This window comes from Melospiza melodia, chromosome 1 (genome assembly GCF_035770615.1).
Source record: "Melospiza melodia melodia isolate bMelMel2 chromosome 1, bMelMel2.pri, whole genome shotgun sequence".
NCBI classification, from domain to species: Eukaryota; Metazoa; Chordata; class Aves; order Passeriformes; family Passerellidae; genus Melospiza; species Melospiza melodia.
The window spans coordinates 131,817,059-131,843,435 of record NC_086194.1 but is presented as its reverse complement, the minus strand read 5'-3'; the positions used below and the strand labels follow the sequence as shown (position 1 = coordinate 131,843,435).

The 26,377-nt window shown below is 37.3% G+C and overlaps 1 protein-coding gene across 2 annotated transcripts in view; it reads left to right on the top strand.

Annotated features, from left to right (window-relative positions):
• PRKDC (protein kinase, DNA-activated, catalytic subunit) overlaps positions 1-26,377 on the top strand; it is an 83,080-nt gene that overhangs the window by 2,915 nt on the left and 53,788 nt on the right. For both annotated transcript variants that reach the window (XM_063168500.1, XM_063168490.1), the window contains exons 5-32: positions 62-170; positions 1,328-1,440; positions 2,115-2,214; positions 2,748-2,803; positions 2,895-2,925; positions 3,931-4,088; positions 4,331-4,477; positions 6,587-6,751; positions 7,580-7,748; positions 8,758-8,807; positions 9,969-10,106; positions 10,408-10,557; positions 11,010-11,125; positions 11,796-11,955; positions 13,012-13,098; positions 13,497-13,616; positions 13,983-14,142; positions 14,578-14,684; positions 16,575-16,665; positions 17,922-18,085; positions 18,741-18,893; positions 20,093-20,200; positions 20,976-21,202; positions 21,619-21,713; positions 22,680-22,779; positions 23,730-23,863; positions 24,357-24,611; positions 25,597-25,823. In XM_063168500.1, the coding sequence (XP_063024570.1) occupies positions 62-170; positions 1,328-1,440; positions 2,115-2,214; positions 2,748-2,803; positions 2,895-2,925; positions 3,931-4,088; positions 4,331-4,477; positions 6,587-6,751; positions 7,580-7,748; positions 8,758-8,807; positions 9,969-10,106; positions 10,408-10,557; positions 11,010-11,125; positions 11,796-11,955; positions 13,012-13,098; positions 13,497-13,616; positions 13,983-14,142; positions 14,578-14,684; positions 16,575-16,665; positions 17,922-18,085; positions 18,741-18,893; positions 20,093-20,200; positions 20,976-21,202; positions 21,619-21,713; positions 22,680-22,779; positions 23,730-23,863; positions 24,357-24,611; positions 25,597-25,823 (3,690 nt within the window). The remainder of the gene's footprint in view (positions 1-61; positions 171-1,327; positions 1,441-2,114; positions 2,215-2,747; positions 2,804-2,894; positions 2,926-3,930; positions 4,089-4,330; positions 4,478-6,586; positions 6,752-7,579; positions 7,749-8,757; positions 8,808-9,968; positions 10,107-10,407; positions 10,558-11,009; positions 11,126-11,795; positions 11,956-13,011; positions 13,099-13,496; positions 13,617-13,982; positions 14,143-14,577; positions 14,685-16,574; positions 16,666-17,921; positions 18,086-18,740; positions 18,894-20,092; positions 20,201-20,975; positions 21,203-21,618; positions 21,714-22,679; positions 22,780-23,729; positions 23,864-24,356; positions 24,612-25,596; positions 25,824-26,377) is intronic.

Here is a 26,377-nt window from a genome sequence, read left to right as displayed (position 1 = left end):
GATTGAGTAGTACTGGGGTATTGATCTAAATGTTTTCCTTTTTCTTTTTAATCCATCTTAGTTGCTCCACAGTTTACAACGTTCCTGTCTGATGGAAGAAATGAAAGTTAAAGAGATATTTAATAAATTTTATGAGGAGCTTGCTGCAAAAAGTAGAATTCCTGACACAGGTAGGCCTTAGTTTTTCTTTTCTCTGATTGCCCACTTATACTCAGCACTAGTGAGGCTGCAGCTCGAATCTTGTGTTCAGTTCTGGGCCCCTCAGTACAAGGAGGATTTTGAGGGATTGTGGCGAGTCCAGAAAAGGGCAACAGAGCTGGGGAGGGGTTTGGAGCACAAGTCCTGTGAGGAGCAGCTGAGGGAGCTAGGCATGTTTAGCCTGGAGAATAGGAAGCTCGGGGAAGCCCTTACTGCTCTCGACAGCCACCTGAAAGAAGGCTGTAGGCAGGTGGGAGTTGGTCTCCCAGGTAACAAGTGACAGGACAAGAGGAAATTACTTCAAGTTGCACCAAGGGAGGTTTAGATTGGATATTAGGAACAGTTTCTTCATGGAAAGAACTGTCAACCATTGGGGTAGGCTTCCAGGGAAGTGGTGGAGTCACCATTGCTGAACATGTATAGGAGACGTGTAGATGTGGCACCTGGGGACATGTTCAAGTGATGAGACCTGGCAGTGTTAGGTTAATGGTTGAACTTGGTGATCTTAAAGGTCTGTTCAGCCTAAACAATTCTATGATTCTAAAGCTCTTTGTTACTTTGTTATCTTATTCTAAGCCTGGCTAGTGTTGTCCACAAAGCTGCAGTTTTAGTGTGATAGTTTCTGCATTGGTCACCTCCAATACAAGCTCATCAGTTCTCCCTTGCCTGATTGTATTATTTATGGCATGTTAGTATGAGCTGCAGTTTGATCATTATGGCTAGATACTGCTGAAATCTTGGCTTTACAGGTCTCATAAAATTTGTGCCTGCATAGAATCCTTCAGTCTGAATTCAAGCCTAGAAACTTCTGCTAGCCTTTGGCCTTAACAAGTGCTTCCTCAGTGTATGTGGCCTTTAAATTAGTTTTCTGAGCCCTGTTTAAAAATACTAAATGTGTTTAACTTACTGATGTGAGAGGAGGATGCATCTCACATTGTAGGATATGGCTACAAATATATATGTGTGTATGTGTATATATATATATAAAAAAAGATGTTTGCTCCACACTTCAATTATACTGTTAGGGATGATTTTCTCATGGTTGCAAGTTATTAGGAATTGCACTGGAAATGCCAAAAGCAATGATTTCAGTAATTAAGACTTAATAATATTAAAAATTACTTTCTAGTATTGGAAAAGATTTATGAGCTTTTGGGAGTTTTGGGAGAAGTCCAGCCTAGTGACATGATTAACAACTCTGAAAAACTATTCCGAGCTTATTTGAGAGAGCTTAAAACACAGGTATGATTGGAATTTCTTTTCATTCTTTGGTTTTTTGCTTTGGTTTTCTTTTTGCATTGCTTTGTTTTTAGTGTTTTTTTTTTTTTTTCCTTTGAAGTAAATAGCACTGGCTGTTGGAATACTACTGTATCTAGTACAGTTTCTCAGGATCTAGCTGGACAATCATAAATTCTTCCTGACAGACTGTCTAAGTTGTATTCTCTGGCTCTGAGAAGCTTTCTAAGTGAAAATTCAAGGCCATCAGTAACAGCAAATGGGCCAATTCACTGTGTGAAAAGATGATCATTCCCTAAGAGGTGTTACCTTATCATGCACTGGTAGTTTCTGATTTGTTCTGTACTGCTGCAGTGTTCTTGCACATGAGGTGAACATCAAATTTCTGCTGAACTTTCATGTTTCTGAATTTTTAAGTACTTTCAAAACATTACTGTATTTTATCTAAATTTTGGTATTTTTGGTCTTGGTGGAACATTTCCATGTTTTTCAAATGATCTGTCCTGCTTCCCTCCAAATGATGTGACACTTAGGAGTAAAGATGTTTCTGTGGAGTTGTTTCATAGAGTTGGGTTCTGATATAACTATTAAGTTGAAGTAAGCTATTTGCCTACACTTCTGGGAGCTGGAAAGCCTTGGTGTAAATTTATCTTAGCTTGCAAGTATTTTATTCTTTTCAGATGACATCTGCTACAAGGGGACCCAAGCTACCTCTTGTAGCAGGATGTCTGAGGGGACTGGTTGCACTCATGTACAACTTCACCAAGTCTGTGGATGAAGGTATGTTCTTTCTCTGTGAGAAAGGCAGTGACACCTTTTAATGCAGTTTTACAGACAGTTCTACATTTAATTATTACACAGCCAAAAAGTAGCACCATTTCTGTGTGTGCATGCAGAATTAAAATTTCCTTGTTAGTAGGTGGTTTATGCAAAATACACATTCACACAGTCCTTGTAATCTGTCTTTGTGTGAAGTGGCTTCATCAGCATTTTTCTATATATAAATCTTTGAAGTGCTATTTTCTGACCACATGTTGGGCAGCTATGAGAGCCACACTGAAGCTGGAATGCAGTTTGTTATGGAGATGTGTTTCTCTTACACGGATATTCAGAAAAAACAGCTAACACACATGTACAATTTTTTTTCAAACTTAAGCGTATTTCAGGAAAAAAAAGTCTCTGTCTCTTAAAATGAGAGATATAAGGCTTTCCAATATTACTGCTTCATACCAAGCATTGATAAAAATATATTAGTCTTCATTCTGCCTACTGTATGTAACTAATGAAATACTCACTATTGGATTGTTTCACAGATCCTCAGACTGCAAAGGAGATTTTTGATTTTGCAATGAAGGCAATCAACCCACAGGTAAATCTGCTATGTGTTAATTGTTCTGCATAAACAGATTAGCCCTGGTGAAGAGTAAATCACAGTGACAAATCTTTTCTGGGTATTACAGGTTGATCAGAAGCGATACGCAGTACCTCTAGGTAAGATATAAACTATTTCCATTCATGCTGAGGTGGATACTGTCTTTTGTCTGGAATTGTTTATTCCTTACTGGATGTGTCCAGATGTCTCTAGTCTTCAAACTTTTAAGCTGGCCAGGGGGAAAGCTGCTGTACTTCAAATTGGACTATAAAGTTTAACGTTTAGTTGGTTAAACTAGTCAAGGTCTAATCAGTTTATGAATAGTAGCATTATACTTGATGCCATTTGCTCCTCTGGAGTAGTACAAAACTGTGATGTGAGAAAGAAATGGTAGAAATAAGAGGAGTGTAGCTAATTAGGAGAAAAGAGGTGTGACAGTGGATTGAGTAAAAAAAAAAAAAAAAAAGAGAAATTTCACTGGAAGAAGGAGAAAAAGAACAGGGAGAAGAATCAGAAGATTAGAAATTGGCCTGTGAAATGTGAGTGGCTTATGCAGAAATTGCAGAAATGCATGAGTATTAGGCCCATGGTAACTGTGAGGGGTAAAACCCTCTTTAAAGGTAGTCTATCCTCTCCCCAGTTAATTCATTGACAACTTTGAAATTTCGTTTATGTTTATATTTGGAATAGTGAAATTATCTATAATCTGAATTTTTTATTTGTCTGCATCACAGTTTGACAGAGGAGGGGACTTTTGCATGTGTCCTGACAACTGAAACCAGATCCTTCTGAATTGGACAATCAATTTTTATTTATAACCATTGAAGTCCCTTTCTTTTTCAATAGTAATATAAATTACATCAGAACACAGGTGTATGTTCCATAATGGTGTACATTTTAAAAGATTCTTTTGGAAGGTTGTTTTTTGCTTAAGTTCTTAATGTTTGGGTACTGATACTGTAGAGTATCAGTAGAGGCTAGAGGAATACACTTTATATCCTCCAGTCATGGTGGGTCTGCCTACCTAATGTCCTAATGTGGACTCTCACAGTCCGGGCTACATTTTACATTGTGTAAAATGTAATGTAAGTTTGGTTTTAATGAGAACTGTTTTTAAATTGCAGCTGGGTTACAGTTGTTCAGCTGGCACTCTGCTCAGTTTGGAGCCTTGCTCCTGGACAACTATGTGTCCCTCTATGAAGTATTGTGCAAATGGTGTGGCCACTCGCATCAGGAGCTGAAGAAAGCCAGTTATTCTGCACTGGATTCATTCCTTAAGCAGGTGTGGTAACTTCACTGGGATCTCCAAATCTAAAGCAGAATTCAATTTCTTGAAATACTGGGAATATTTGGTGCTTGGAAATTCGATGAATCTATTTAATGAATAATTTAGTTTATTATTTAGTGGTTTGTATTACTAAGCATACTAAGACTTACTGTCTTAGTATGCTTAGTAATACAAAGCATCTAAGACTTACTGTCATTTTTTTGTGAAATGCTGGAATGTTTACATCTGTTTTACAGATTTCTCTAATGGTGGCTAAGGATGCAGAGCTACACAAGAGCAAGTTGCAGTTCTTCATGGAGCAGTTCTATGGAACCATCAGGAGGATGGATTCGAGCAGCAAGGAGCTGTCCATCGCCATTCGCGGATACGGGCTTTTCGCATCAGTATGTGCAGAGGGGTTATTCTGGTCAAGGAGCTTACTGAAAGCATGTAAAGCTGGGATTCATACCATGCATTTTACAATTTTACACAGCTCTTTTAATAGGGAGGGCTCCTGTTTCTGCACTAAGTGTTGGACTTAATTAATTGCATTGTAAAATACCTTTTGGATTAAAATTTTCCAATGTATACTGAATCTAGCAAGAGCTCTTGCATCATTGAGTTGTAGTTGTAGTTATTTCCTGTGCACAAGTTCTGAAGTGGAAAAACAGGAGCTTCATATGCAGCTGTCACAAAACTTCAGGATGTGCTTAATTGCTTAGGTACAGGCAATACCTTGTTATCTCTCTCTGCATTAATGGTAGAATCCAGGCTTCACTCTGAAAGTAGTTCAGAGATTCTTACACACCTCACTCAAACAGCTAAAAGGCACTGCTGACTGCAGGACAGTAGGAGGTGATTTGTGGAACAACCACAAAGTAAAATACAACAAGAAACAACAAACAAAACCTTGCTTACATACCAATGTAGATGGCAGGTATGTTTGTCAGGAAGCAGCATTAGGAGCAACTTACAGTTTCTGTCAGCAGTCAATTAAGATGGGAATATAACAATCAAGTTCAATAAAGAAAGGGTGGTATTTATGTATTTGCAGCCTCTGTCCTTGATGGTGGTACCACAACTTTTATATAATAAATTTTAGACTGGCTTTTTTTTGTCTCTCAAAGCAAAAATGAGGTTAAATGATCTCAAAGATTATTTAGAGAAGTTTAGGAATGGCAGTAGAATAGCTGGTTATTAGCTGAATCCTCTTTTTGCTACCTTTTGAGTAGAGTGCCTTTGTTTGTAGAATTTTCTATGTGCTTTGTTCAAACCCTAGTCTTCCTCTTCTGTGATATGAAGTAGAAAGAAATTGAGTTCAAGGTATTGGTTCCAGAAAAAAATAAGTACTTCAGATAATTGAAAGAACCCTATTAAAAACATCTATTATGGATGGAATGCAAGAACTTAAAATTGTATAATGTAAATATAGAGCTAGGATAATACTGCAAAATTTAACAAATTTAATGCTCCAGTACCTGTAAATATCTAATATGTTAAGATATATTAATACTTGTTACTGTGTTTAAGTTAAATCTTGGCCAAGCATCAGATACTGGGCTGGGAGGAAGAAGAGTCTTGGTGCTGCTGCAAGTTGTGACTGTAGCACTGAACTTGTGCTCATGCTTGGTTCAGTTTCAAGGCAGAATATTTCTTTGATTGCTGAAATAATTTTAAAATATTACTTGAAGTTTTGCAAGTGATAAATGGGTAGTCTTAATTTTGTCAGCATGTTTTTAGACAGACTTTAGGCTGTCTTTGGACTTTAGACTTTCAGCCTTTAGGCCAACAGCCATATTTCACTGTTACGTAAATCAGTCCATTCTTTGCCATGGTCAGTTCCCTGCCACAGTTCTTGCCTTTGACCTGGTTCCTGTCCACAAAGACTTGTTTTTGACCTAGTTCATGCTGTGATTTACAAATCATTCTATAGAAATTTGTAAGCTTTACTACAAACCCTTTGTTACTCTCTGGGGTACTTTCCACTTGTTCATTAGTTTGGGAATAGTCTTTATAGGTTCTGTTTGTACAAGACCTATATATAACCGTAAAAGTTCATAATTGGGACTGCTCAGTTAAGTCATTAATAGTAGTAACCCATCAGTGATAATCAGTTAAGCTGCATTAAGGTAAGCCACTTATTATTTTAATGCAGCTAATTAAAAATATAAGTTAATCTAAGAATCCATAATGCAGAATTTAAGATATTTACAGCCAAACTCCCATGTTTTTCACTCTGAATATGAATTCATGTCACTGAAAATTCAAGTACTTTTACAGCAAAATACACTGCATTAGTGAACTATTATTGTACTCCATGTCAGGTACTGGGTTTCTCATACATGTAGTGAGTATCTAAAGTTAGTTTTTTCAGGTATGTTGAGTTGCTGGAAAAGCTTCAAATTATGGTTATGGTTCAGTGAAGAGGTGGCTGGGTTTTAGTGCTACAGCATGCATTTATTTGCTCAGCTCAACAAACTTGCCAAACCAGGTTTTTATTTTCTCTCTGTAAGCCTTGTAAAGCTATACACCCTGAGGATGTGGACAACATGTACGTGGAGCTCCTTCAGCGCTGTAAGCAAATGTTCCTCACAGAAGCAGAAACAGTAGATGACCATCTGTATCAGCTACCAAGTTTCCTCCAGTCCATTGCCAGTGTGATATTCCATATAGATAAAGTAAGTGGAGTATTTAAAGTACCACCCAGTTCTTTTATGCAGTTGCAGATGTGTTAGGAGGTAATAGCTGTGCACCTACCTATGGTAGGTGTTTAACTGAAATGTAGTGACATCTAGCCCCTAGGGGATGGGAAGAATATCAGGAGAATGCTCTAATGGATTTTATTTGAATAAAGAAAATGCACTGAATATGCTAAATAAAATGCTACAGTGCATTGAAATTAAAACCACAATAGGCAAATATGAATATGTTTTATTTATTTATTTATAAATAATGTTCTTTATTTCGACATAGCCATAACCTTTTTGTCTTTATACCATTCTGTTGCTGCTTTGCCTTTTGGTAGTGATACTTAGTACGTTCTCTGAGACTGGTACTTTGATTCTGCTATGATGTTATGCTGTCTATTTAAATGAGGGCTTTCTGGGTCTTACCTGGAGCTGTGAAGTAAGATTAGGGCATACATTTTGTATTCAGGTGGTTGTGGATAAACAGAATATAATGCTGTTACTGTTGTTTAATTAAATTGGTACTTTTCTGGTAAGCTTAAAACTAGATGCACTGAAGCACTAATCTCTTCAGGAGCTACTTTCCATAATGTGGTTCAGGAAGCTTTCTTACTCTGTTTAGTTTTATTTGGGCAGGATTTTGTTGTTGTTTTTGTTTGTTTCTTTGTTTGGGGTTTTTGTATGTCTAAGATGAATTCACTTGCTAACTCTTTTCTTGTTCTCAGAGCAGATCATGATGCAAGCTCTTGTAACAAAGTAACCTGCTGAAATAACTTCACATAATTTGCATAATGGATGTATTGTTTTTCTTCATTTTAGGTTCCTGAGGTATACACCCCAGTTCTTGAACATCTAATTGTGCTGCAGATCAACAGCTTTCCACAGTACACTGAGAAAATGCAACTGGTCTGTTGCAGATCTATAATAAAAGTGTTTCTGTCTCTCTCAGGAAAAGGTCCAGTTTTGTGGAGCTTTATTAGCACTGTGGGTAAGTCTGTGATACTAACTTCATTGGAGTTTTTTGGGATCATGGTTTTTTTTTCCTTTGGTTGTTTTAGTTTTTTTTTCCCTCATAAATTGCATAACTGATTCTAGGAGAGAAATGTGGAATAGCCATTCAGGATCAAAAATGAAGCTTGTCCTCTTCTCTGATAATGGAGGTTGAGTGTTTTCATGGTGATATTTTTCAATATCCACTGTTAAATAACTTCAAGAATGCATTTAACAATCATTTTGGATAACAAAGTGGGTATCATTTAGGTCAGGAGAATACAAGTTTGTGATAAGACTTGCATTCCTGCCCTGAAGAATTATGAGAAGAAAGGGATTTCATAGGAAAATGTACAAGAATCTGTTCAATGTCCTTTCAGTTACCCATTAAAAATAGCCCAGAAAATAGGATGAGTGTGATCTCTATTAGAAATGCAATTTTTTAATGTTCTGGAACTGTTAAATAGTAAAATTCCAAACATGAAGTTAGGTGTAGTTCTGTGAATGTAATACTGATTGTGTCAGCATTGGTAACTGACAATTCTAGTAGTCTCAAGCTGACATTTCTTTTCAATGATTTTCAGAAATTAGTTTTTATTTCTTTCAGCTATTTATCATGACTTTTCTCTATTGCTGGGACATTAAATCTGTGAACATAAATGGGGGCTGTTGCCTTTTCAATAAGGGCATAATGAGTGATGTCCTTGTTGTCATTCATAATCAGGAAAAAGTCATACTAGTATTGAGAAAAAGTGGTGAGAAGCAGGTTCAGGATTGGTTGCCTGTGGAACATCTGAGAGTCAAGGCTCTGATCTGAGCTATTTTGTCCTTAAAGGAAAAAAATCAGTGTTCTTTTGCTTTTCCCTTACCATGACAGAATATAGATTTGATTTATAATATAATAAATATAATAATATAATGATTTGTTTCATTGTTAATGTTATGAGTGATATGAATGCCATGCTTTTTAAATCTATTCAGGCAATTTTGGTTTTTGTTTGTTTCAGTGCATCAGGGATTAATCAGAATTTTCTCCAAGCCAATCACATTTTCGAAGGTAAAATAACTGGTCAAACATTTATTTCATTTAGATTCCTAGAGCATACATTCCATTCCAGTTCTTGACAACCTAACCCAGTAAACAAGGGAATGCCCAAGGAAGCAAAAATAGTACTATCCATTACTCCATTAGTATTATTAGTTTTTGGCTCATTTGTTCTTAAGTCTCTCATCCCTACCTCTGCTCAGCACAGTGTAGATGTGCCTCTTGTGCTGGATAAAGAAAATTACAGGGAATAGTCTTCTGTTTGGTCAGATTGTCTGTAATAAAGTAGGTTGTAATTAAAGTCATCCAGCTTTCTTCCAAGTTAAATTTTGGAAATTTTAAACATTACTGAACACTTGTGTTAAGCAAGGATATTAAAGCTTTTTAATCTTGTGCAGCAGAATAACTATAGAATTTCTCAAATAACTGAGCACTAGAACAACCTTAGAGATTCTTTGGGTTTTTTTTGGATTGAGGTGGTTGTTCTGTGCTCTTTCCAGATTGATGGAGAACACTAAACATTCCATGTTTCTACCTGCAGCAATGTTACATTATATTGCATATATAGGTAGTATATTGCATATATCAGGTAGTTCCATTGGCAGTTGTATTGGGATTTGACTGAGATGGAGTTAATTTTTCCCATAGCAGCCCTCATGGAGCTGTGCTTGTATTTGTAACTGGAAATGTGTTGATAACACACTAGCATTTTGGCTACTGCTGAGCAGCACTGACACAGCTTCAAGGTGGCTCTCCAATATTCTCTCCTCACCAGAAGACTGGGGGAACAAGATCTTGGGAGGGGACAGAGCCAGGCCAGCTGACCCAGACTGACCAAAGGGAAATTCCATGCCATATGGTGTCTGGTCAGCAAGAGAAGCTGGCAGAAGGGAGGAGGTGGGCAGCACTGGTTAGGGTGTTTTTCTTCCATGTACCAAAACCCTACTTCCAAGTGGCTGGACATTGCCTGCTGATGGGAAGTAGAGAATAGGTCTTTTGTCATCCTTTGCTACTAAACTGCTTTTATCTTGACCCATGGGTTTTTTCCTTCTTATTTTCTCCTTCCCAATCCTGGTGAGGAGGAGAGTGGTAGAATGCCCTGGTGGGTATCTGCCATGCACCCAGGGTCAAACCACCAGAGCAATGTGTCTGACAAACATTGTGTCCCTTCAGGATTTTTCTGTAAAAGAGACTTCTGGAACAGAAGAAGCCTTTGAAGCTGGAGAAGTTGTGACACCAAGATCAAAAGTACCAACTTATAAGGACTATCTGTACCTCTTTAGAAGTCTACTGAGCTGTGACACAATGAAGGTAAAGCATACTTAACATGGAAATACAAAATGAAATGGAAAATAAAACATGATCCTGAGTCTTGTTGTCTTATAGCTGCTTTTCTAACTTCAGACTTTTTCCAAATGTCATGCTCTAGAAGGGTTGTTTTCTGGTTTTAGTTGGATTTTATGGCTGATAAATTAATTAAACAGGGATTAATTTATGCTTTCATAGCTGAGAAACATCCAAAACTGGATTCTCTGGATCATTTAAATGTTTGTAAATTAAAGAAATAATTTTCATTTGTTTTTTGAAATATGAACATTTTTGTCCTGCAAAGGAAAGTGTTTTTGAAGATGCAGACTTCCTTACGGAAAAGGCACAACTGCAATCCCTAAGTCGTGTCCTGTATGATGAACTTATAAAATCTGTTTTGAAGATCATTGAGAAATTGGACCTGACTGTTCAGAAACTGGATATTAGTGAACAGGTGAGACCTGAGGACCTATCCATTAACTCCTGCTGTTGTAGGGGAACCAAAATCATATCCCTTGTTTTGTTTTCATTATGCCTAGATAGCACCCTTTAGTGTCTTGAAGTAACAGTTATGCCAGATAAAATGTTTTTCTTAATATCTCTGAATGTTGCATTGCAGTGTTAGGAGCCAGACACATCACAATCAATAGAAGTTCACAGAATCTGTTACTTTAGACTTTCTACTCTGGAATCTACAGTTTTTCATTTTGCAACTGGCTTTCTGCTTAGAAGGAGGCATCTCATTTTTCCTTTCAATGACTGATGTATCAACTGTTAGTCCTTCATCTCTCAGAGTACCTAGTAACAGCTAGAAAAAGACAGACTGTTAATGTGGCAAAAAAAAATGTGTAAAGACTTTCTGTGTTGTCACAGACCCAGTGTTCTTTCTTCACCATTTATTTTCAGGATGGAAATGCAGGTGACAGTGCTTTGCTTGGGCCTTCTTCTGACCCTGCTTCAAACCTTCAGCCAACGAAGCCAATAGATTTTATTGCCTTTATAAATCTAGTGGAATTCTGCAGGTATTTATATGTTTTTATGTAATTTGAAAGTAACAAAGTGGTTGGAAGAAGTTTGAGGTGAGATGTGTTTAAGATGCTTGTTTCTGAGTTAGTTTGATAGATCATATTTCAAAATGCACAAGATGATTAGGAGGGAGACAGGAAGGGTTTTTCAGACACCTGGGCCATAGGTAAACACATAAAAGCTCATCATCTCAATTTTTTTAAAAGAATACAAGAGACATCCATTAGCATTCACTTTCATTATTTGGGTGTAGTTGTCATTCATTATATGTTATAACTTGTAGTATTATCCTGACCATGTATCCTAAATACTTCAGAGACCAGAGATACAGTCTTCATAGACCAGTAAGGGGCATTGTGTGAAAGGTACAGAATTAGGTGCCTGTGGATGTCCCAGTAATGGATGTGATATATGAGGATGTGTGTTTGTATAAATTCAATAATGAGATATAATAAATAATAAATGGCTTTGCCCTCTAAAACAAAATTAAAATCTTCTTTTGTTTGACTCAGAATGCAGCATGCATTTATTCTCTGTCTGTCTGATGCTCTGTTACAGCAATATTTCTTTCTTGTACCAAGATGAAAGCTTTTTAAAAATAAAACTTCGTATTTAATGACTTTCTTTCTTCTTTTTCCTTCCCTATTTTCTGTGAATTTGTTTTAGAGAGATACTGCCAGAGAAACATGTGGAATACTTTCACCCTTGGGTATATTCCTTTGGTTATGAGCTTATTGTACATTCAACAAGACTACCTCTTATTAGTGGATTCTACAAGCTGCTCTCAGTTACAATGAAAATTGCCAAGAGGATAAAATACTTTGAGGTGAGATCTTTTATCCAATGGAGGTATTTTATTCCCTATGGAAAATAGTTCATTGAAACTGTTACTGGGTTGTTTCAAATATTTATAGCTTCCTGTGCCTCCAGAATTGGAAGCACATTAGTAGTCAAAATTTAGACTAGAAGCCCAGCTTCTGAAGAGACACTATCCATGTGTCATCACAGAATCTCCAAATTGTTAGGGTTGGAAGGGACCTCTGGAATACATCCAGTCCAACTCCCTCTGCCAAGGCAGTGTCTCCTAAAGCAGGTGGCACAGACCTCATCAGGGTAGCTTTGGAATGTCTTCAGAGAGGGAGAGTCCATGACCTCCCTGGGCAGCCTGGGCAGCACTCTTTCCAAAATCCTGAGAGCTGGGTGAACAGAGAGATGGGAGGTACCTTTGCAGTGCAGGTGGGATAAAAGATATTTTGGATAGAACAATCTAATCAGAACAGCAGAGTTATCTGTCAGTTAATGACTCAACTTCAGGAGTGTATTCCTGCTCTGCTCACTGATTCCCACAGGGAATATGCTGCCCCAGTGGTAGATGCACTAGCTGTGGTTTGGAAGCTATAGGACTAAAACACGTGGGTGTGTAGCCCAACACAGAGCCCAGAGCTGTCCCTGCCACTGCTGCTGATGGCACCAAGTGAAGCACATTTGGAAACTCATTGGTGTAGATGCTTGTACTGTGGACACTGTTGTAAATTATTTTCTTTTTACGCCATCATTCTTGCCACCTGGACATCCACTGTTAGGGAAGTTGGGGTTTTTATGATTTGTTGCATGAGCAGAGAAAATTAAATCATTGAAAAGCTGCTTTGCAGACATCTCTTGTTTATTTGCTTAATATTTAATATATTCCAAAAAGTTGACCCTCAGTGAACCATATTAGTATTAATTTCTAACCTCTAAAAGATCAGAGATACATTTCAAGTTTTCACTGACACCAGTTTTATATTGGACAGTATGATATATGTATTCTGAGTTGAACTTCTGGTTCATATATGTACTATGTACTTTTTAATAGTATTGACTTGTGGTTTCTCTTTGGTAGGGTGTCAGCCCCAGGAGCCTCAAAAGGTGTCCTGAAGACCCAGAAAAGACCTCTTGCTTTGCACTGTTTGTGAAGTTTGGAAAAGAGGTAAGGAATGTTGCTCCCTAACTTTCTTAGGCTGAATAAAAACATATGTGATTCAATCAAAATTTTATCTTCTGAGAAATCTTACATACACAGTAGAGGTATTCTTGCTTTTTGAACTGTGTGAGATAATGAGGTTTTAAAATCCTTTCTGGTCAGTTTTTTCAATGTCAGAAGAGGTGTATTGGTCACCAGTTCATATACAATTGAGAAATAACAGTATAAATACTTCTGGTAACTGTCTGCAGGTGAATGAGATTCCAATATTGGTTTGGCCTTGTTTATTTTACATGGGTAAATAATTTGTTTATTTGACATGGATAAATCATTTTACATTACACAATTAAGTCAAGATTTCAAAATGTTTATGTTTGTTCTTGATCTGTTTATCTCCATTTTAGGTTGCAGCAAAAATGAAGCAGTATAAAGATGAATTGTTGGCATCTTGTCTGATTTTTTTGCTGTCTTTACCCCATGACATCATCATGCTTGATATCAAAGCATATATTCCTGCACTGCAGGTGAGTCAAAGTGATGTACAGCTAACACTTTTTTCCCTAAAATACATACAAACATTCTGTAGCAAAGTCAGTATTAAGGTAACTATTAAGCTCTCTATGGTCTTCAGTGAGATAGAATGCAAACTACTTGAATCTTTGGATAAAAAGTAAATTGTTGGAATTTGCTTTTGCACTAAGCAGACTCTCTTATTGCCCATGTTGCAATATAAAAATATCTCCTGTGCTGATCTTGAGTGAGATGCTAAACAGAGCAAAGTTACTGCAAAGGGAGATGTACACTAAATGCTTTTAAATTTGTCTCTTTTACCATTAAGTAACACAGGTGAATATATGTGAAAGGCTGATAGTTTTGTATTTGACATTTAGAATGCATTTAAGCTGGGCCTTAGCTGTACCCCAATGGCTGATCTGGGCCTGGATGCTTTGGAAGACTGGTCAGCTCACATCCCCAGACATATGATGCAGCCCTATTACAAGGATGTCCTGCCTCTTCTTGATGGTTATTTGAAAAACTCTACATCTACAGGTACATACATGCAAAAAATTGCTGGTCTTAAAGAAGAGGAAATCTTTTTTTTTTCATAAAGATGTGGACATGCCATACTTTTTATTTATATTGTGCACTTTCTGTGTTTGGAACAACATAACTTCCCTTACACCAAAAAATGCACTTTTTTCTTAAAATAGAATTTACTTGCTTTGACTGAGCAATCAGTAATTGTTGCCATTTATTATTTCTGTGTCATATGTCCTTTTTTTGCTTAAATTAGCTTAGTTTTACTAAGAGAAAGTTATTTATTATTTTCCTCAATAAAGATTTTAAGTGAAAGAATAATTGTCACATTTTAAAAATAAAAATGTGCTAAACAAGAGTGTTTTTTTTTTTAATGAAACTATGAGTAGGTGCATGAGATGGTGGTACAATAAACTGGTGTTGATATGCTGTTTTTTTGTTCATCAGTTGAATCCCATAATAACTGGGAAGTAAGGAAACTTTCTCAAGCAGCCCAGAAAGGACGTAATAAAGTTGTGATACAGCGTATAAGAAAAGCAAAGACATTGTCAGTGGTAAGAGCCCTCTTTCTTTTTAAGAATTAAGTGTTAATCCTTTCTTCCCAGTGCTTCTTTTCCTTTCTTGCATGCATTTTTTTTTTTTTTAATGAGGGCTACTTCTACCTTAGATGAGTTTAATGAATTCCATTCTGCAGTGTGGCTCAACAAGCTGTTGTTACCTCAGCACAGCTGCAAAGATGTCATATTCCAGGGTGAGGATGGGAATTAAGCAGGGAAAGGGGACTGTATAAATCCTGTAAGTCAGTATCACTGGTAGACTGATGCATTATGACAACAAAAATTTGACTCCCAACACCCAAAATCAGGTCCCAGCTTAGCAGCTTTGCAGTAGGCAATAGACTTTTGTAAGTGTTTAAGCATTTGGAGGATTTTTAATGTATTGTGGATAGGGTTACAGTCTTTAGAAGCCAGCATATGTATTACTTTGTCCAGTGGCCTCTCAAATGTAAGTGTATTATAGTGGAATATTTTATATAATATAATATAGTGGAATATAATATAGTGGAATATTTTAATATTCCACTGCACAAACTAACTTGGAATAAACCTCTTTTTAGATGTGACATTACTCCTATATACAGAACTCTTTCCAACCTGGTTCTCTTTAAACATGATACTCCTGGAGTGAGTCCAGTAGAGAGCTACAAAGGTGATTAGAGTACTGAAGCATCTCTTATGAGGAAAGGCCAAGGGATCACAGCCTGTTTAACCTGGTGAAGTGAAGACTGAGAGGAGACCTCATCAATATCTATCAGTATCTGAAGGGAGGGTGTCAGGAGGATGGAGCCAGGCTCTTCTCAGTGATGCCAAGCAGTAGGACAAGAGGCAATGGGCCAAAACTGATGCTCAGGAGGTTCCATCTAATATGAGGAAGAACTTCTTTAGTGTGCACTGACCAAGCACTAGGACAGATTTCTTAGAGAAATTATGGAGTCTCTCTCACTGGAGATATTCCAGAACTGTCTGGATGCAATGCTGTGCCTGTGCTCTAGGATGACCCTGCTTGAGAAGGGAGTTTAGACCAGCTGACCTGCAGCAGCCCCTTCCAACCTTGGTCATTCTGCGATTCTGTGAAACAAAATTAGTTAATTTTGTATCCTGTACAGGCTGCTTCTGAAAATCAGTTTTCTGAGAGAGAGGCACTGTTGAGTCTGGAGAGAGGAGGCTCAGGGGAGACTTCATTGTTCTTCACAACTGTCTGAAAGGAGCGTGTAGCCAGGTGGGGTTGGTCTCCCAGGTAACAAGTGACAGGACAAGAGCAAGTGGCCTCAGGTTGTGCCAGAGGAGGTTTAGATTGGATATTTGGAAGAATATATTCATAAAAGAGGTTGTCAAGCATTGGAACAGGATACACAGGTAAGTGGTAGAATCACCATCCCTGAAGTGTTCAAAAGCATATGGGCATGGCACTTGAGGACATGGTTTAGTGATGAGTTTGGCAGTGTTGGGTTAATGGCTGGACTTGATGACTTTAGAGGTCTTTTCTAATCTAAATGATGCTGTTATTCTATATAGGTACAGGATCTAAACTTTAAGTTCTGGAATTAAAGCAAATGAAAAGAACAATTGTTGTTTTAGATTTGTTTCTGCACTGCTATGTCATTCTGTAGATATGTGTTATCCGTGGTAATAAATTTTTACTTGAGAAATGGTAATTGAAAGCTCACAAAATGGAATGAAAGTGCTTTCCAGTCTTGCCCTCTTTTGTTTGCTAAACCAAAGTTCATCTCTTGTTTGATGCAATTTTTCTCCTTGTGGTTTCATTTTACCTTCTTCATCTATATTTAATAAGAGCCATAAGACCTTCATTTACTCTGTAAACCAAATTACTTCCCTATAGAAGTAACTGTGTTTTCACTAATATTAATCTGTTGAATGATTTAGGATAATAGTCCCTCCTTGGAAGCAGTAAGGACTAGAGTGGCACGCCTTCTTGGATCTTTGGGAGGGCAGATTAACCACAACTTAATTACAGGTGAGTATCCTGTCAAAAATATTTATATGCCTCTGCTGTCTCTCTTGAAAGTAAATTTCATTAAGGCCTCAACATCACTCTCATATACCTGTTTTTTGTTGCTTTCATCTAAACAAAATTACTTTTATCCAGTTCTGTAGTTTAGTAGAGCAAAAGTATTCACCAACTTAATATGGAGTAGGCAAAGTGTTTAGGAAATTACAGTTGAAAGCAAAAAACTATGCATCTGAGTATATGGTTTTATTTATTCCACCCTTCACCTTCTGGCTGCAAAGCCATTTTAAAACTTTGCCCCGTTTTGTAGCTCCTTGGTACTGATTTCTACCTCTACTATAGTTCTCAGTATTTAGGAGCTGCAGTCATGAATTGTGTAAATATCAGCAAGCTTACTTTTTAATTTGTGAGTTTAAGGTACATCATGCCTTAAAGTAAGTGTGGGTACTAGAGTTCCATTTGGGTGCTCCTCAAAAAAAAGACATTTTCTCCCTTTCTCTGTCCAGTCCATGAGCAAGTTTTATAATTTAAATATTAAATACGATACAATCCAATAAAAACGGAAAACAATAGTGTAAGTACCTGACCATGAGATTCACTGCATGAATTTTGCACAAAATTTAGTTAATCTAAAAATTAATATAGTATTGTGCATTTTTTTTCCTTTCTTTGCATGCTTATGTTTGTTTTTCTGTCTTTACAATCAATTTTCTTTCTGCCAAGTACTTCCCTGTTACTTACTCAAAAATACTGGGGGAAAGTAGCCTTATTCTCTGGAAATTAAATACAAAGTGTGGTCAGATTTTGTTAACCAGATTTTAAAATATGGGAATATAGGGAGAGAAGGGAGTAAGTATGCCAGTTTTCCTAGGAGGAGATAGCTATAAATGGCTGTGAATGTAGCCATTTTCTGTGCAATTGTAGGAGTCAGTATATTGGATCTTCTTGTCTGATTGACCTTCAAGAATTTTCTGTAACATTAGAAGACAAATGCATTATATATTGGATGTCTTACAGAAGTATTTTAAATCAAGTGTGATTCAATGTCTTCTGGATTTATTTGTCTCCAAATTTAACCTGTATTGAAACTGCAGACTGCTGTAACTCTCACTTGAAAGAAATGTTTTTTCAGTAGTTTATAAAGAATTAACATTGCATGGCAATCTAACTGAAGTTGGAAGGTTACAGATTTTTTTGACTGAACTAAGTACTTGCTTTATGTATATTGTATTAAGCTTGTTTTCATCTTTCAAATGCATCAGCTACCTCTGCAGAAGAGATGATGAAGAAATGTGTATCCTGGGACACTGAGAGGCGCCTGAGCTTTGCTGTACCATTTGCAGACATGAAGCCTGTCATCTACTTGGACTTATTTTTGCCTCATGTGACTGAGCTGGCTCTTTCTGCAAGTGACAGGCAAACAAAAGTATTGGTTTTTTTTCTTCATCTTGTTTTATGCTAGCTGATAAAATTGCATAAAATAATGTCTTCCTTGTTACTACAGACCTGTTTTAATTTATTAATAGGTAGCAGTGTGCTTCTTTGGTGCCCTTTCATGACTACACTATTTTAAGTGTTCAGAAGCTAAAGAGCAGAACTTGTGTAAGCTCTATCAGACAGCATTATGCTTGATTTAACATAAAAATGAATATTTTAAACTAGTGGATCTTTTTAAAGTAGTGTTGTTTGGCCTCCTTTGCATGCCCAGCCTGTGAACTTGTGAGCTCATTCCAGCAGAACACTTAAGCAAATTTTTTTATGGTGTGCTGGATTGGGATGTTGATACCCAAAGAGTCCAGACTGGGAGTTTCCTTGAAAGCACTGTGGGTGACTTTTCTGATGATGAACTCTCTCCAGCTGGTATGTTACTGCCCATAACAGAGACTAAAACATTAGGAAAAGCACCAGTTAGCAGGTGTGTAAATTACTTCCATGGTCATGATCTGTTCCTGGAATGATGATGTAGCATAGGTGTGATTTCTCAAGTACCCCCTTTCATGTGACTCATTCTCTCCTGCCCACAATTTTGTCTTCTCTGTGAAAGTAATGGATGCATAACCAAATGGATTTTTAAATTTCAGGTTGCAGCATGTGAGCTGCTACATGGCATAGTCACATACATGTTGGGGAAAGCCTCTCAGATGCCAGAAGGACGTCAGGGTCCCCCACCTATGTACCATTTACATAAGCGAGTATTTCCAGTACTGCTTCGTCTTGCTTGTGACATAGACCAGGTAAGCAGATTTATCTATATGAATTTTAGTTTGTTCAAATACCTTTGAATGTGGGAATTAATTAATAGTTTTATTTAGACGTTTCCTAACATGTTGGGTTTTTTTTTTTCCCCAAATGAAGAGTATTTTGTAGGCTGAAATTCTATTTTGGGGATGGATTGTCTGGATTTTGGGAGTGGGGTTGAAACCTTTTCAAATACTCGTTTTAAATACTTCTGTAATGTAGTGTAGTTCAGAGTAGCTCAGAGAAATGTACAAGAGATATTCAGGTTTCATGGTGCACTCAGGGAGTTTGTGGTAGTAACCGTCTTTATCACCACATTTAATTTCTGTTGTCTTTCAGTAAGAAGTTAATTGGAGGTGAAGTTGATTGTTTTGATGTTGACTGTATGCAAAGCTACACTCATAAGAAAAGCATTCAGGAGAGAATTTGTAGCTGCCTCTTTGATACTTACAGATGATATATTTCATTCAAACATTTGAACTTGATATTTCTTCTCCTTTGCGCAAAACAGAACAGACACATAGGTTCATCTCCACAGAAATTACAGGTTTTTGTGCCTTTTGAGACTGCTGCTTGGACCCTGGCAGCTGTATCTGCTTTGAGATCAAATGGATTTTGTGTTCTGTTAAAATAGAAAGGAAGCTGTGTTACCAATTCAGGTGACCAATACCTCTTTTGCTGGTGTGTGGCTGAACATAAACCATAGGTAAATGATGTCTGGATTGGTCCAAGCCACAGGCACTGCAGTTGAAGCATGTGTATATGCATAAATAAGTGTGTTTAGTGTTTCTTCCCTTCATACTATAGTATGACAGTAATCAATCAGATTGATTTACAGGTAGAATTGTTGAAATTCAGGAAGTTAGATTAATGGTAAAAGTAGATTTTTAGATCTAAATATGATTTAAGAAACAAACATCCCTGTGTCCCTGATTGTGTATTGGCACATTAGTCTGCATGCAGTGTTCTTTGTCTCAAAGGATATTACTGAAGGTAAGCTTGAAGGTCATGGAGACTGGCTGAATAGAAAACATCTGACCCATTTCAATTGTCTGGGGTTTTTTGATCCTTGATATGGGAATGTAATATGAAATTAGTTATTCATTTTATAGACCCTTTTTCAAAGTACTGGTTTTTATTCTTGCATATAATAGCGAAGTATCATAGACATAGTATTAATGTTTGCTGTTTTCAGGTAGCAAGACAGTTGTATGAGCCTTTGGTCATGCAACTCATTCACTGGTTTACCAACAACAAAAAATTCGAGAGTCAAGATACAGTGGCATTCCTGGAAGCTATCCTGGTAGGTGATAAGTCTTTCCTCTTTTTTCTCTGTGCCATATGACTTTATTTTTAACTAGCATCATTTTACTGCTGAAGCAACCAGGAACATATGAACAGATAGAATGACCCCTTAACTATTTGAAAGTAAGAAAATGGTTGGTTTATTTATTTATTTTTAATAACCATTTAATATTCCTTTACTGAGATTTGTATGATTAATTTCTCTTTCTTTGGCATTCCCAAAATGCAGGTATATCATCTTCAGATAAATGAAACACTCTTTATCATCAGTATGAGTTAGGAACAACTGAAGCACGTTCACCATTCATCCCCCTGAATGCCTTTGTGGTGTGCTTAATTTTTTATCAAGTGTCTTTGCCTTCACCAGGTGCAAAAGTTTTGCATTAAGACTAGCATTTGCACTGAACAGAAGTGGTTGGAGGTAAGGTAGGTCAAGGGGATTGGAGTATTTTTTTTAATAAAAGTCAGTGTTGTCGCACCACTTCTTATGTGGAGGAAGCACACCCATCAGAAAATGAAGTGACTTAATCTGATGGCTGAGACAGGAATAGAAAATCCAAATCTTTGAGCTGTAATTTTAGCTGTGAAGGCTAAAAGTTCTGCCCTTCCCTTGGACAGTAGCAATTTTGAACTTTGTTAATTTCTGGTAGACTGTGAGTACAGTTTTTTAATTTGCAAATAGTGCAATGTAGATAAGCTGCTATAATACTGCACAGAGCCAATGGCAGGGGGTTTTCTCATTGTTGAGATGAAATAACCTTGTGTAATTTCAGAGTGGCATAGTGGATCCAGTTGACAGCACTTTGAGGGATTTCTGTGGCCAGTGCATCCGAGAATTCTTGAAATGGTCCATCAAGCAGACAACACCAAGGCAGCAGGAGGAAAGCCCAGCAAACACCAAGTCTCTTTTTAAACGGTTGTACAGCCTTGCTCTTCACCCCAGTGCTTTCAAGAGGCTGGGTGCAGCACTTGCTTTTAACAGTATCTACAGAGAATTTAGGTGAGCAAGCAGAGCTTGAAACGGTAACTAACTTGGCCTAAAGGTTCAATGAGATGAAAAGAGTTACAGCTCAAATAGTCATCCCCTGACACTCATTCTGTTAATGTATATGGTAGCTGGAACATTCTGTTACTCAGATTATTTTAATAATAATTTTGTTGTTTGGGCTTTCTGTCAGTGTGAAATGTATAAAAATAAATTTTGACCACAAGTTTATAAGATGTTTTTTATGCCTTTTTAGGATGCTCAGCAGATTTTGCTGCTGTTTTTTAAACTGGTTTAGATTTACTCTCTTGTGCAAACATCTTTTGCAGTCTGTCTCTACAGTATTTAATTCAGTGGTTTTTAATTAGGATTTTACATTTAGTGCTTCTTCTATTTATATTTCTCATAAAATGTTTTCCTGTTTTTTAAAGGGAAGAAAATTCTCTGGTGGAGCAGTTTGTATTTGAAGCGCTGGTTGTTTTTCTGGAAAGCCTGGCTTTAGCCCATACAGATGAAAAGTCATTAGGTGAGCTATAGTTAATTAACAGTGGAATGAAGAAAAAAGTTACCTTGTGGAATCTTGGGTTAACAAAGAAAAATTGTAACTGTAAGAAAATTACATTTGCTTACTTCTGCAACAAAGGAATAATTATTTTTCATTATCAGTAGAGAGTCTAGTTAGGAACTCTTATAATCAATTCCTTGCAGTGTATAAAGGTGGTATATATGTATAATCAAGTGTATTTTGAGCCTAGGAGAAGGAACCTCTTCATAATTATGATGATTTACACTTTTGTAATAACACTAAAAATGCTGGTCGTGCTTCAGATTTGAGTTGTAGTTTTGCAGTTACATGGTGTAAAAAAAAAATGTCGCTTGGTGAGAATCAGTTATTCTTCTATAACAAATAAATGCTCCAAAAATAGTAATTTTCATATATTCTATTGAATATTTCCACTCATTTGTGATACCCTTTCCTCATTGTCTTGTCATTCTTTACAACAGTATGTAGGTGTGTGAAGAGCCTGTGACCTCTTTCACAGTACTAATGACTCTTCAGTAAATCTACTTTTCTCTCCTTTTTTTCCATGCTCTTTCATCAATTAATAGGAATTAGAACAGAAAGCCAAAAGTTGGTGTTAACAAAACTTAATTTCTTTCAGAGGAAGAGTTCAGGACATGGTAGGAATGTCCCCAGAAGAGTTTCTCACATGGAAAATTTCACAGTTTCTCTAAGCATGATCACAGAAAGTAGAATGCACAGTTTTATACCAAAGGCCTCAGGCTTGGCTCAGGCCCGGTTGGCCTGTCTGGTGTTTTGTGATTTCATTCTGCACCTTTGAAAAACTCACTGTAGAAGCACAGAGTAGTGGAGCTGGCAAACATTATCATCTGTATAAGTCTCTTGCACCATCTCTACAGTGCTATCTCAATTAGTTTAATCAAATTACTGGCAATTTTTTAAGAAATGTCAATTCCCTGTCTCCAACAGGTACTGCCCAGCAGTGCTGTGATGCTATTAACCACCTGAAGCGCATAATCAAGCATAAAGCACCTTCTCTGAACAAGGAGGGAAAACGGCGGGTACCACGGTCAGCTATTTGCATTTATTTCCATATTGCATTTTAATAAACTTGACCAGTAGTTCCATTAAATGCTTGGGGTTCTGAATGAGAATTGCATCCTATGACAACTGCTGATACAGACCTCCTGATGTTGGCTGTTGAACCATTGGTGGGAAAACACTGGACATAACATGAGAGTAGCATATAAAGAATCATAACATGATTCTTTATTCCAGCGTGGTGAACTTGATTTAGTTTAGCAAAAAGAGGCAGAAGAGAAGTGCATGTTTGCCTCACAGCAGTGCATATAATAACATTAGCAGTGATGCTACAAAGCACTTGGAGGAAACTCCTCCAAAGCCTTTCTTACTGTTGTGAAATGTCAGCAGAAGCAGGACAAGCTGCAACAGGGTGATCAGCAGTTAAAGAAGGGAAGCAAAAAAGGTAAAACAAGCAAAAATTGATTCAGTATCAGGATGAATAATGCTCTGAGTCACCTAGCTGACCCTTATTTATCAGGAGGTTGGACTGGAGACCTCCTTAGTTGCCTTTTTACCCAAATTATGATGTGATCTTAAAGAAACTGAGAAGTGGAGTTTAGATTTGGGTCACTGGTGTGGCATTTGCTAAGTTATGAGATGTGATGATTATGGGGATGGAAGAAAACTGTTCAGGCATATCTAAACCTTATTTGCAGTTTTTCCTTTGTGAGTTTACAAAGAGAAGGGGAGATACCTGCTTCTACATTTAAAATTGTTTTCCACAAGGACTATGCCGAGTAGAGTGAGGAGAAGAGAAAGCAGTGCCAGACATGATGGTGGAAGAGCTCTTCCAGGTAGTGCAGATTGGTGGTGGTTCAACAGATAAAAGGGATTCATAATGCTCATGGAACATTTTGATTGTTTTCAACTGAGAGACTATTATTGCTTCTTGGTAGATGGCAAGAGGAACTGTTAACCCCTAATATTTTTGTGCAGGGGATTCCCAGCTACTAAGGCTGTGTGTCTTCAGGACATTGTTATGTGGCTCTTAGTGCAGTGTGGACGACCTCAGACAGACTGCCGGCATAAAGCCATGGAGCTCTTCTATGAATTTGTTCCTTTGTTACCAGGTATTTTAAGTCACAGTGCACTCTTATCTTTGCTTTCTGTACTCTGTGCACGCCCTCCCTCTGTCTTTTCTATGCAAGGTAGTAATTACAAGTAAATATCTGTTCACTCAGCATTGTTAAATAGAAACACAGTTGTTGCTTATATCCCAAATTGTGGGAACCTCAGAGTCTGCGGGATGTTTTTGGGCACAGAGGAGGCTTTTAGTGCAGACTTACTTCCAGGCCCAAAGCTGCTGTTGTGTATCCAGCTAATAAAAGCTCAATTTATTGATGGGGAACTATGAATGTCTTAAAAATTGAACTCCTTCTTATGGAAGGAAGAGAAATGTGGGAATTTTAAGAATGTGACCAAGGCTAAACCAGAATCAATACCTTCTCTGCTAGAAGACCCAGTTTAAATCACAAAGTTGTTAGTTCATTTGCCTCTAGCTGCTTGCTAGTTTGAAATGTGTTTTTCCTAGAAAAGTTAGATTTCTCTTTCTATTTCTGTCAGGAAACAAGTCTCCATCTTCTTGGCTGGCTGATACTCTGAAAAACAGTGATGTTTCTTTCCTCATTAACAAATTTGAAGGAGGTGGCACTGATGCCAAAAGTCCATCTGGGATCCTTTCTCAGCCAACTCTCCATGGCATGCAGGAACCCTTCAGTTTACAGGCTGTCATGCAGTGGATGGACATGTTCTTAGCAGCACTGGATTGCTACAATACATTCTTTGAGCTGCAGATGATAAAACCTGATGAAGTACTGGGTGAGTGATTAACTGTTGCATTAGGCTCATTTGTGTGTTACATAAAGCCCATCTAAGGTGAGTTCTTAACTTGGAATTTAAGCTCTTTTCTCAAATGTAGGAGAGACAATTTTGCAAACTCACCCAGAGTTTTTCAGTGACAGTTGTAATGGGATGGGGTTTTTTTATGAAGTACTATGTATCTTAAAATGTTTCCTTTTAGCCCTAGAAATATATCTTTGCATTTCTTAGTCATCCACTTACCAGCAACTCCTTTTACTCTATCTCATCTTCAGAAATTATTCTGTGCAGCTAATTTCCCACTGCACAGAAAAGCAAGAGGTTTTTATCATATTTTTCTTGAAATCCTTCTAAAGCTTTTAACCTACTGTTTATTAATATCTGGAGGAAGCTATCAGAAAACAATGAAAGAAGGCACCTTTTCACTTCAAGTCCCATACATGTTACCTTGTTTCATTTCCTGATGCATCAACTACATCAGGTCTAAAAGCTGCATTTGAATTTTGGTCAGGTAAAATAACAACACCTTGTGTAGCCACTGGGTCTCTTTCTCTTTCAATTATTCTTGCAAGCTTAAACAAAATGCTTTTGTTCAGCCATAGTACAGATTCATAGTCTTGTACAAGTTTCAGGTGGTCTGTCTGTCAGTGTTAGGTCTGTCTTGATTTAAAACAATATGTCAGAAGCAGCTAGCATAGGGCTAAGTCATTCAAAACTAGGGATTTAAAATTTTTATCTCTTTTATTACATAAGCCTAAATCATCATCATTGTTCATAAGTGGTTAGTGATTAGTTTCTGGAGTTATCACTAAGTACAATGCTGTCCTGCTATTCTGTTGCCCAGCATGTTAATGTTTAGAACAAGCAGAGAGCTTTCAGAAAACACTGGTGTGAGATGTGCCTCTTTCTGTTTGTCATCTCAGTTTGACTGTTTTCTTCCAAGCATGAAACAATAATTATTTCAACTTAGTGTAATTCTTTCTAGGTGTAAATGAAAGCTCCTTGTTCTTGAAGGCTGTGCAGTTCTTCCTGGACACTATTGCTTTGCATGATATCCATGCAGCAGAGCAGTGCTTTGATAGCAGTTCCAAAGGCAGCATGTTCAGTCCTCAGGAGAGGGACAAGTACAACTACAGCAAGTGCACCATTATAGTCCGGATCTTGGAGTTTGTCACTGTCATCCTGGAAATGTGCCAGCAGGATTTCTGGAAGGTAGGCTCTGAAATCTGTAGTGGATAAAAGATACAAATTTTCTATGTAGTTACATGTACGTGTTCTGTATATGGAATACTTGCAGTGAATATTTCCTGTATGATTCCTGATTGCATTAAATGTGTGGAGGTGGTAGCTGCTTAAAAGGCAGAAAGAATTGACACAATCTGCCTTTCTTGAATTCAGTAAAGATATTCAGGTTTCTCTATTTGCCTTTCTCTATTTATCTCTCTATTGGTCTATTTGATGCAATATAAGCCATATTTAACTATGTAAAGCATAATACTTATAAGTCTCTTAGGAAATGTACACCTCCAAGTTTAGGTCTGAGACTGTGATTGTCTCGTCAGCAAATCTCTGATAGTGTGTACAGAGATGTACATCAGAATTTACAGGTATATAGTCAAGACTGAAACAGGCCTATGTGGTTTAAAAGATCTAAGTTGCAGTTATAAATAGGTGGGATAGCAAATATCCTGTGTCTATATTTATAGATACCTAATTTCTCTGCATTGGCCTAAGTGAAAGTTTGACATTTCAATAGAGAAAATCAG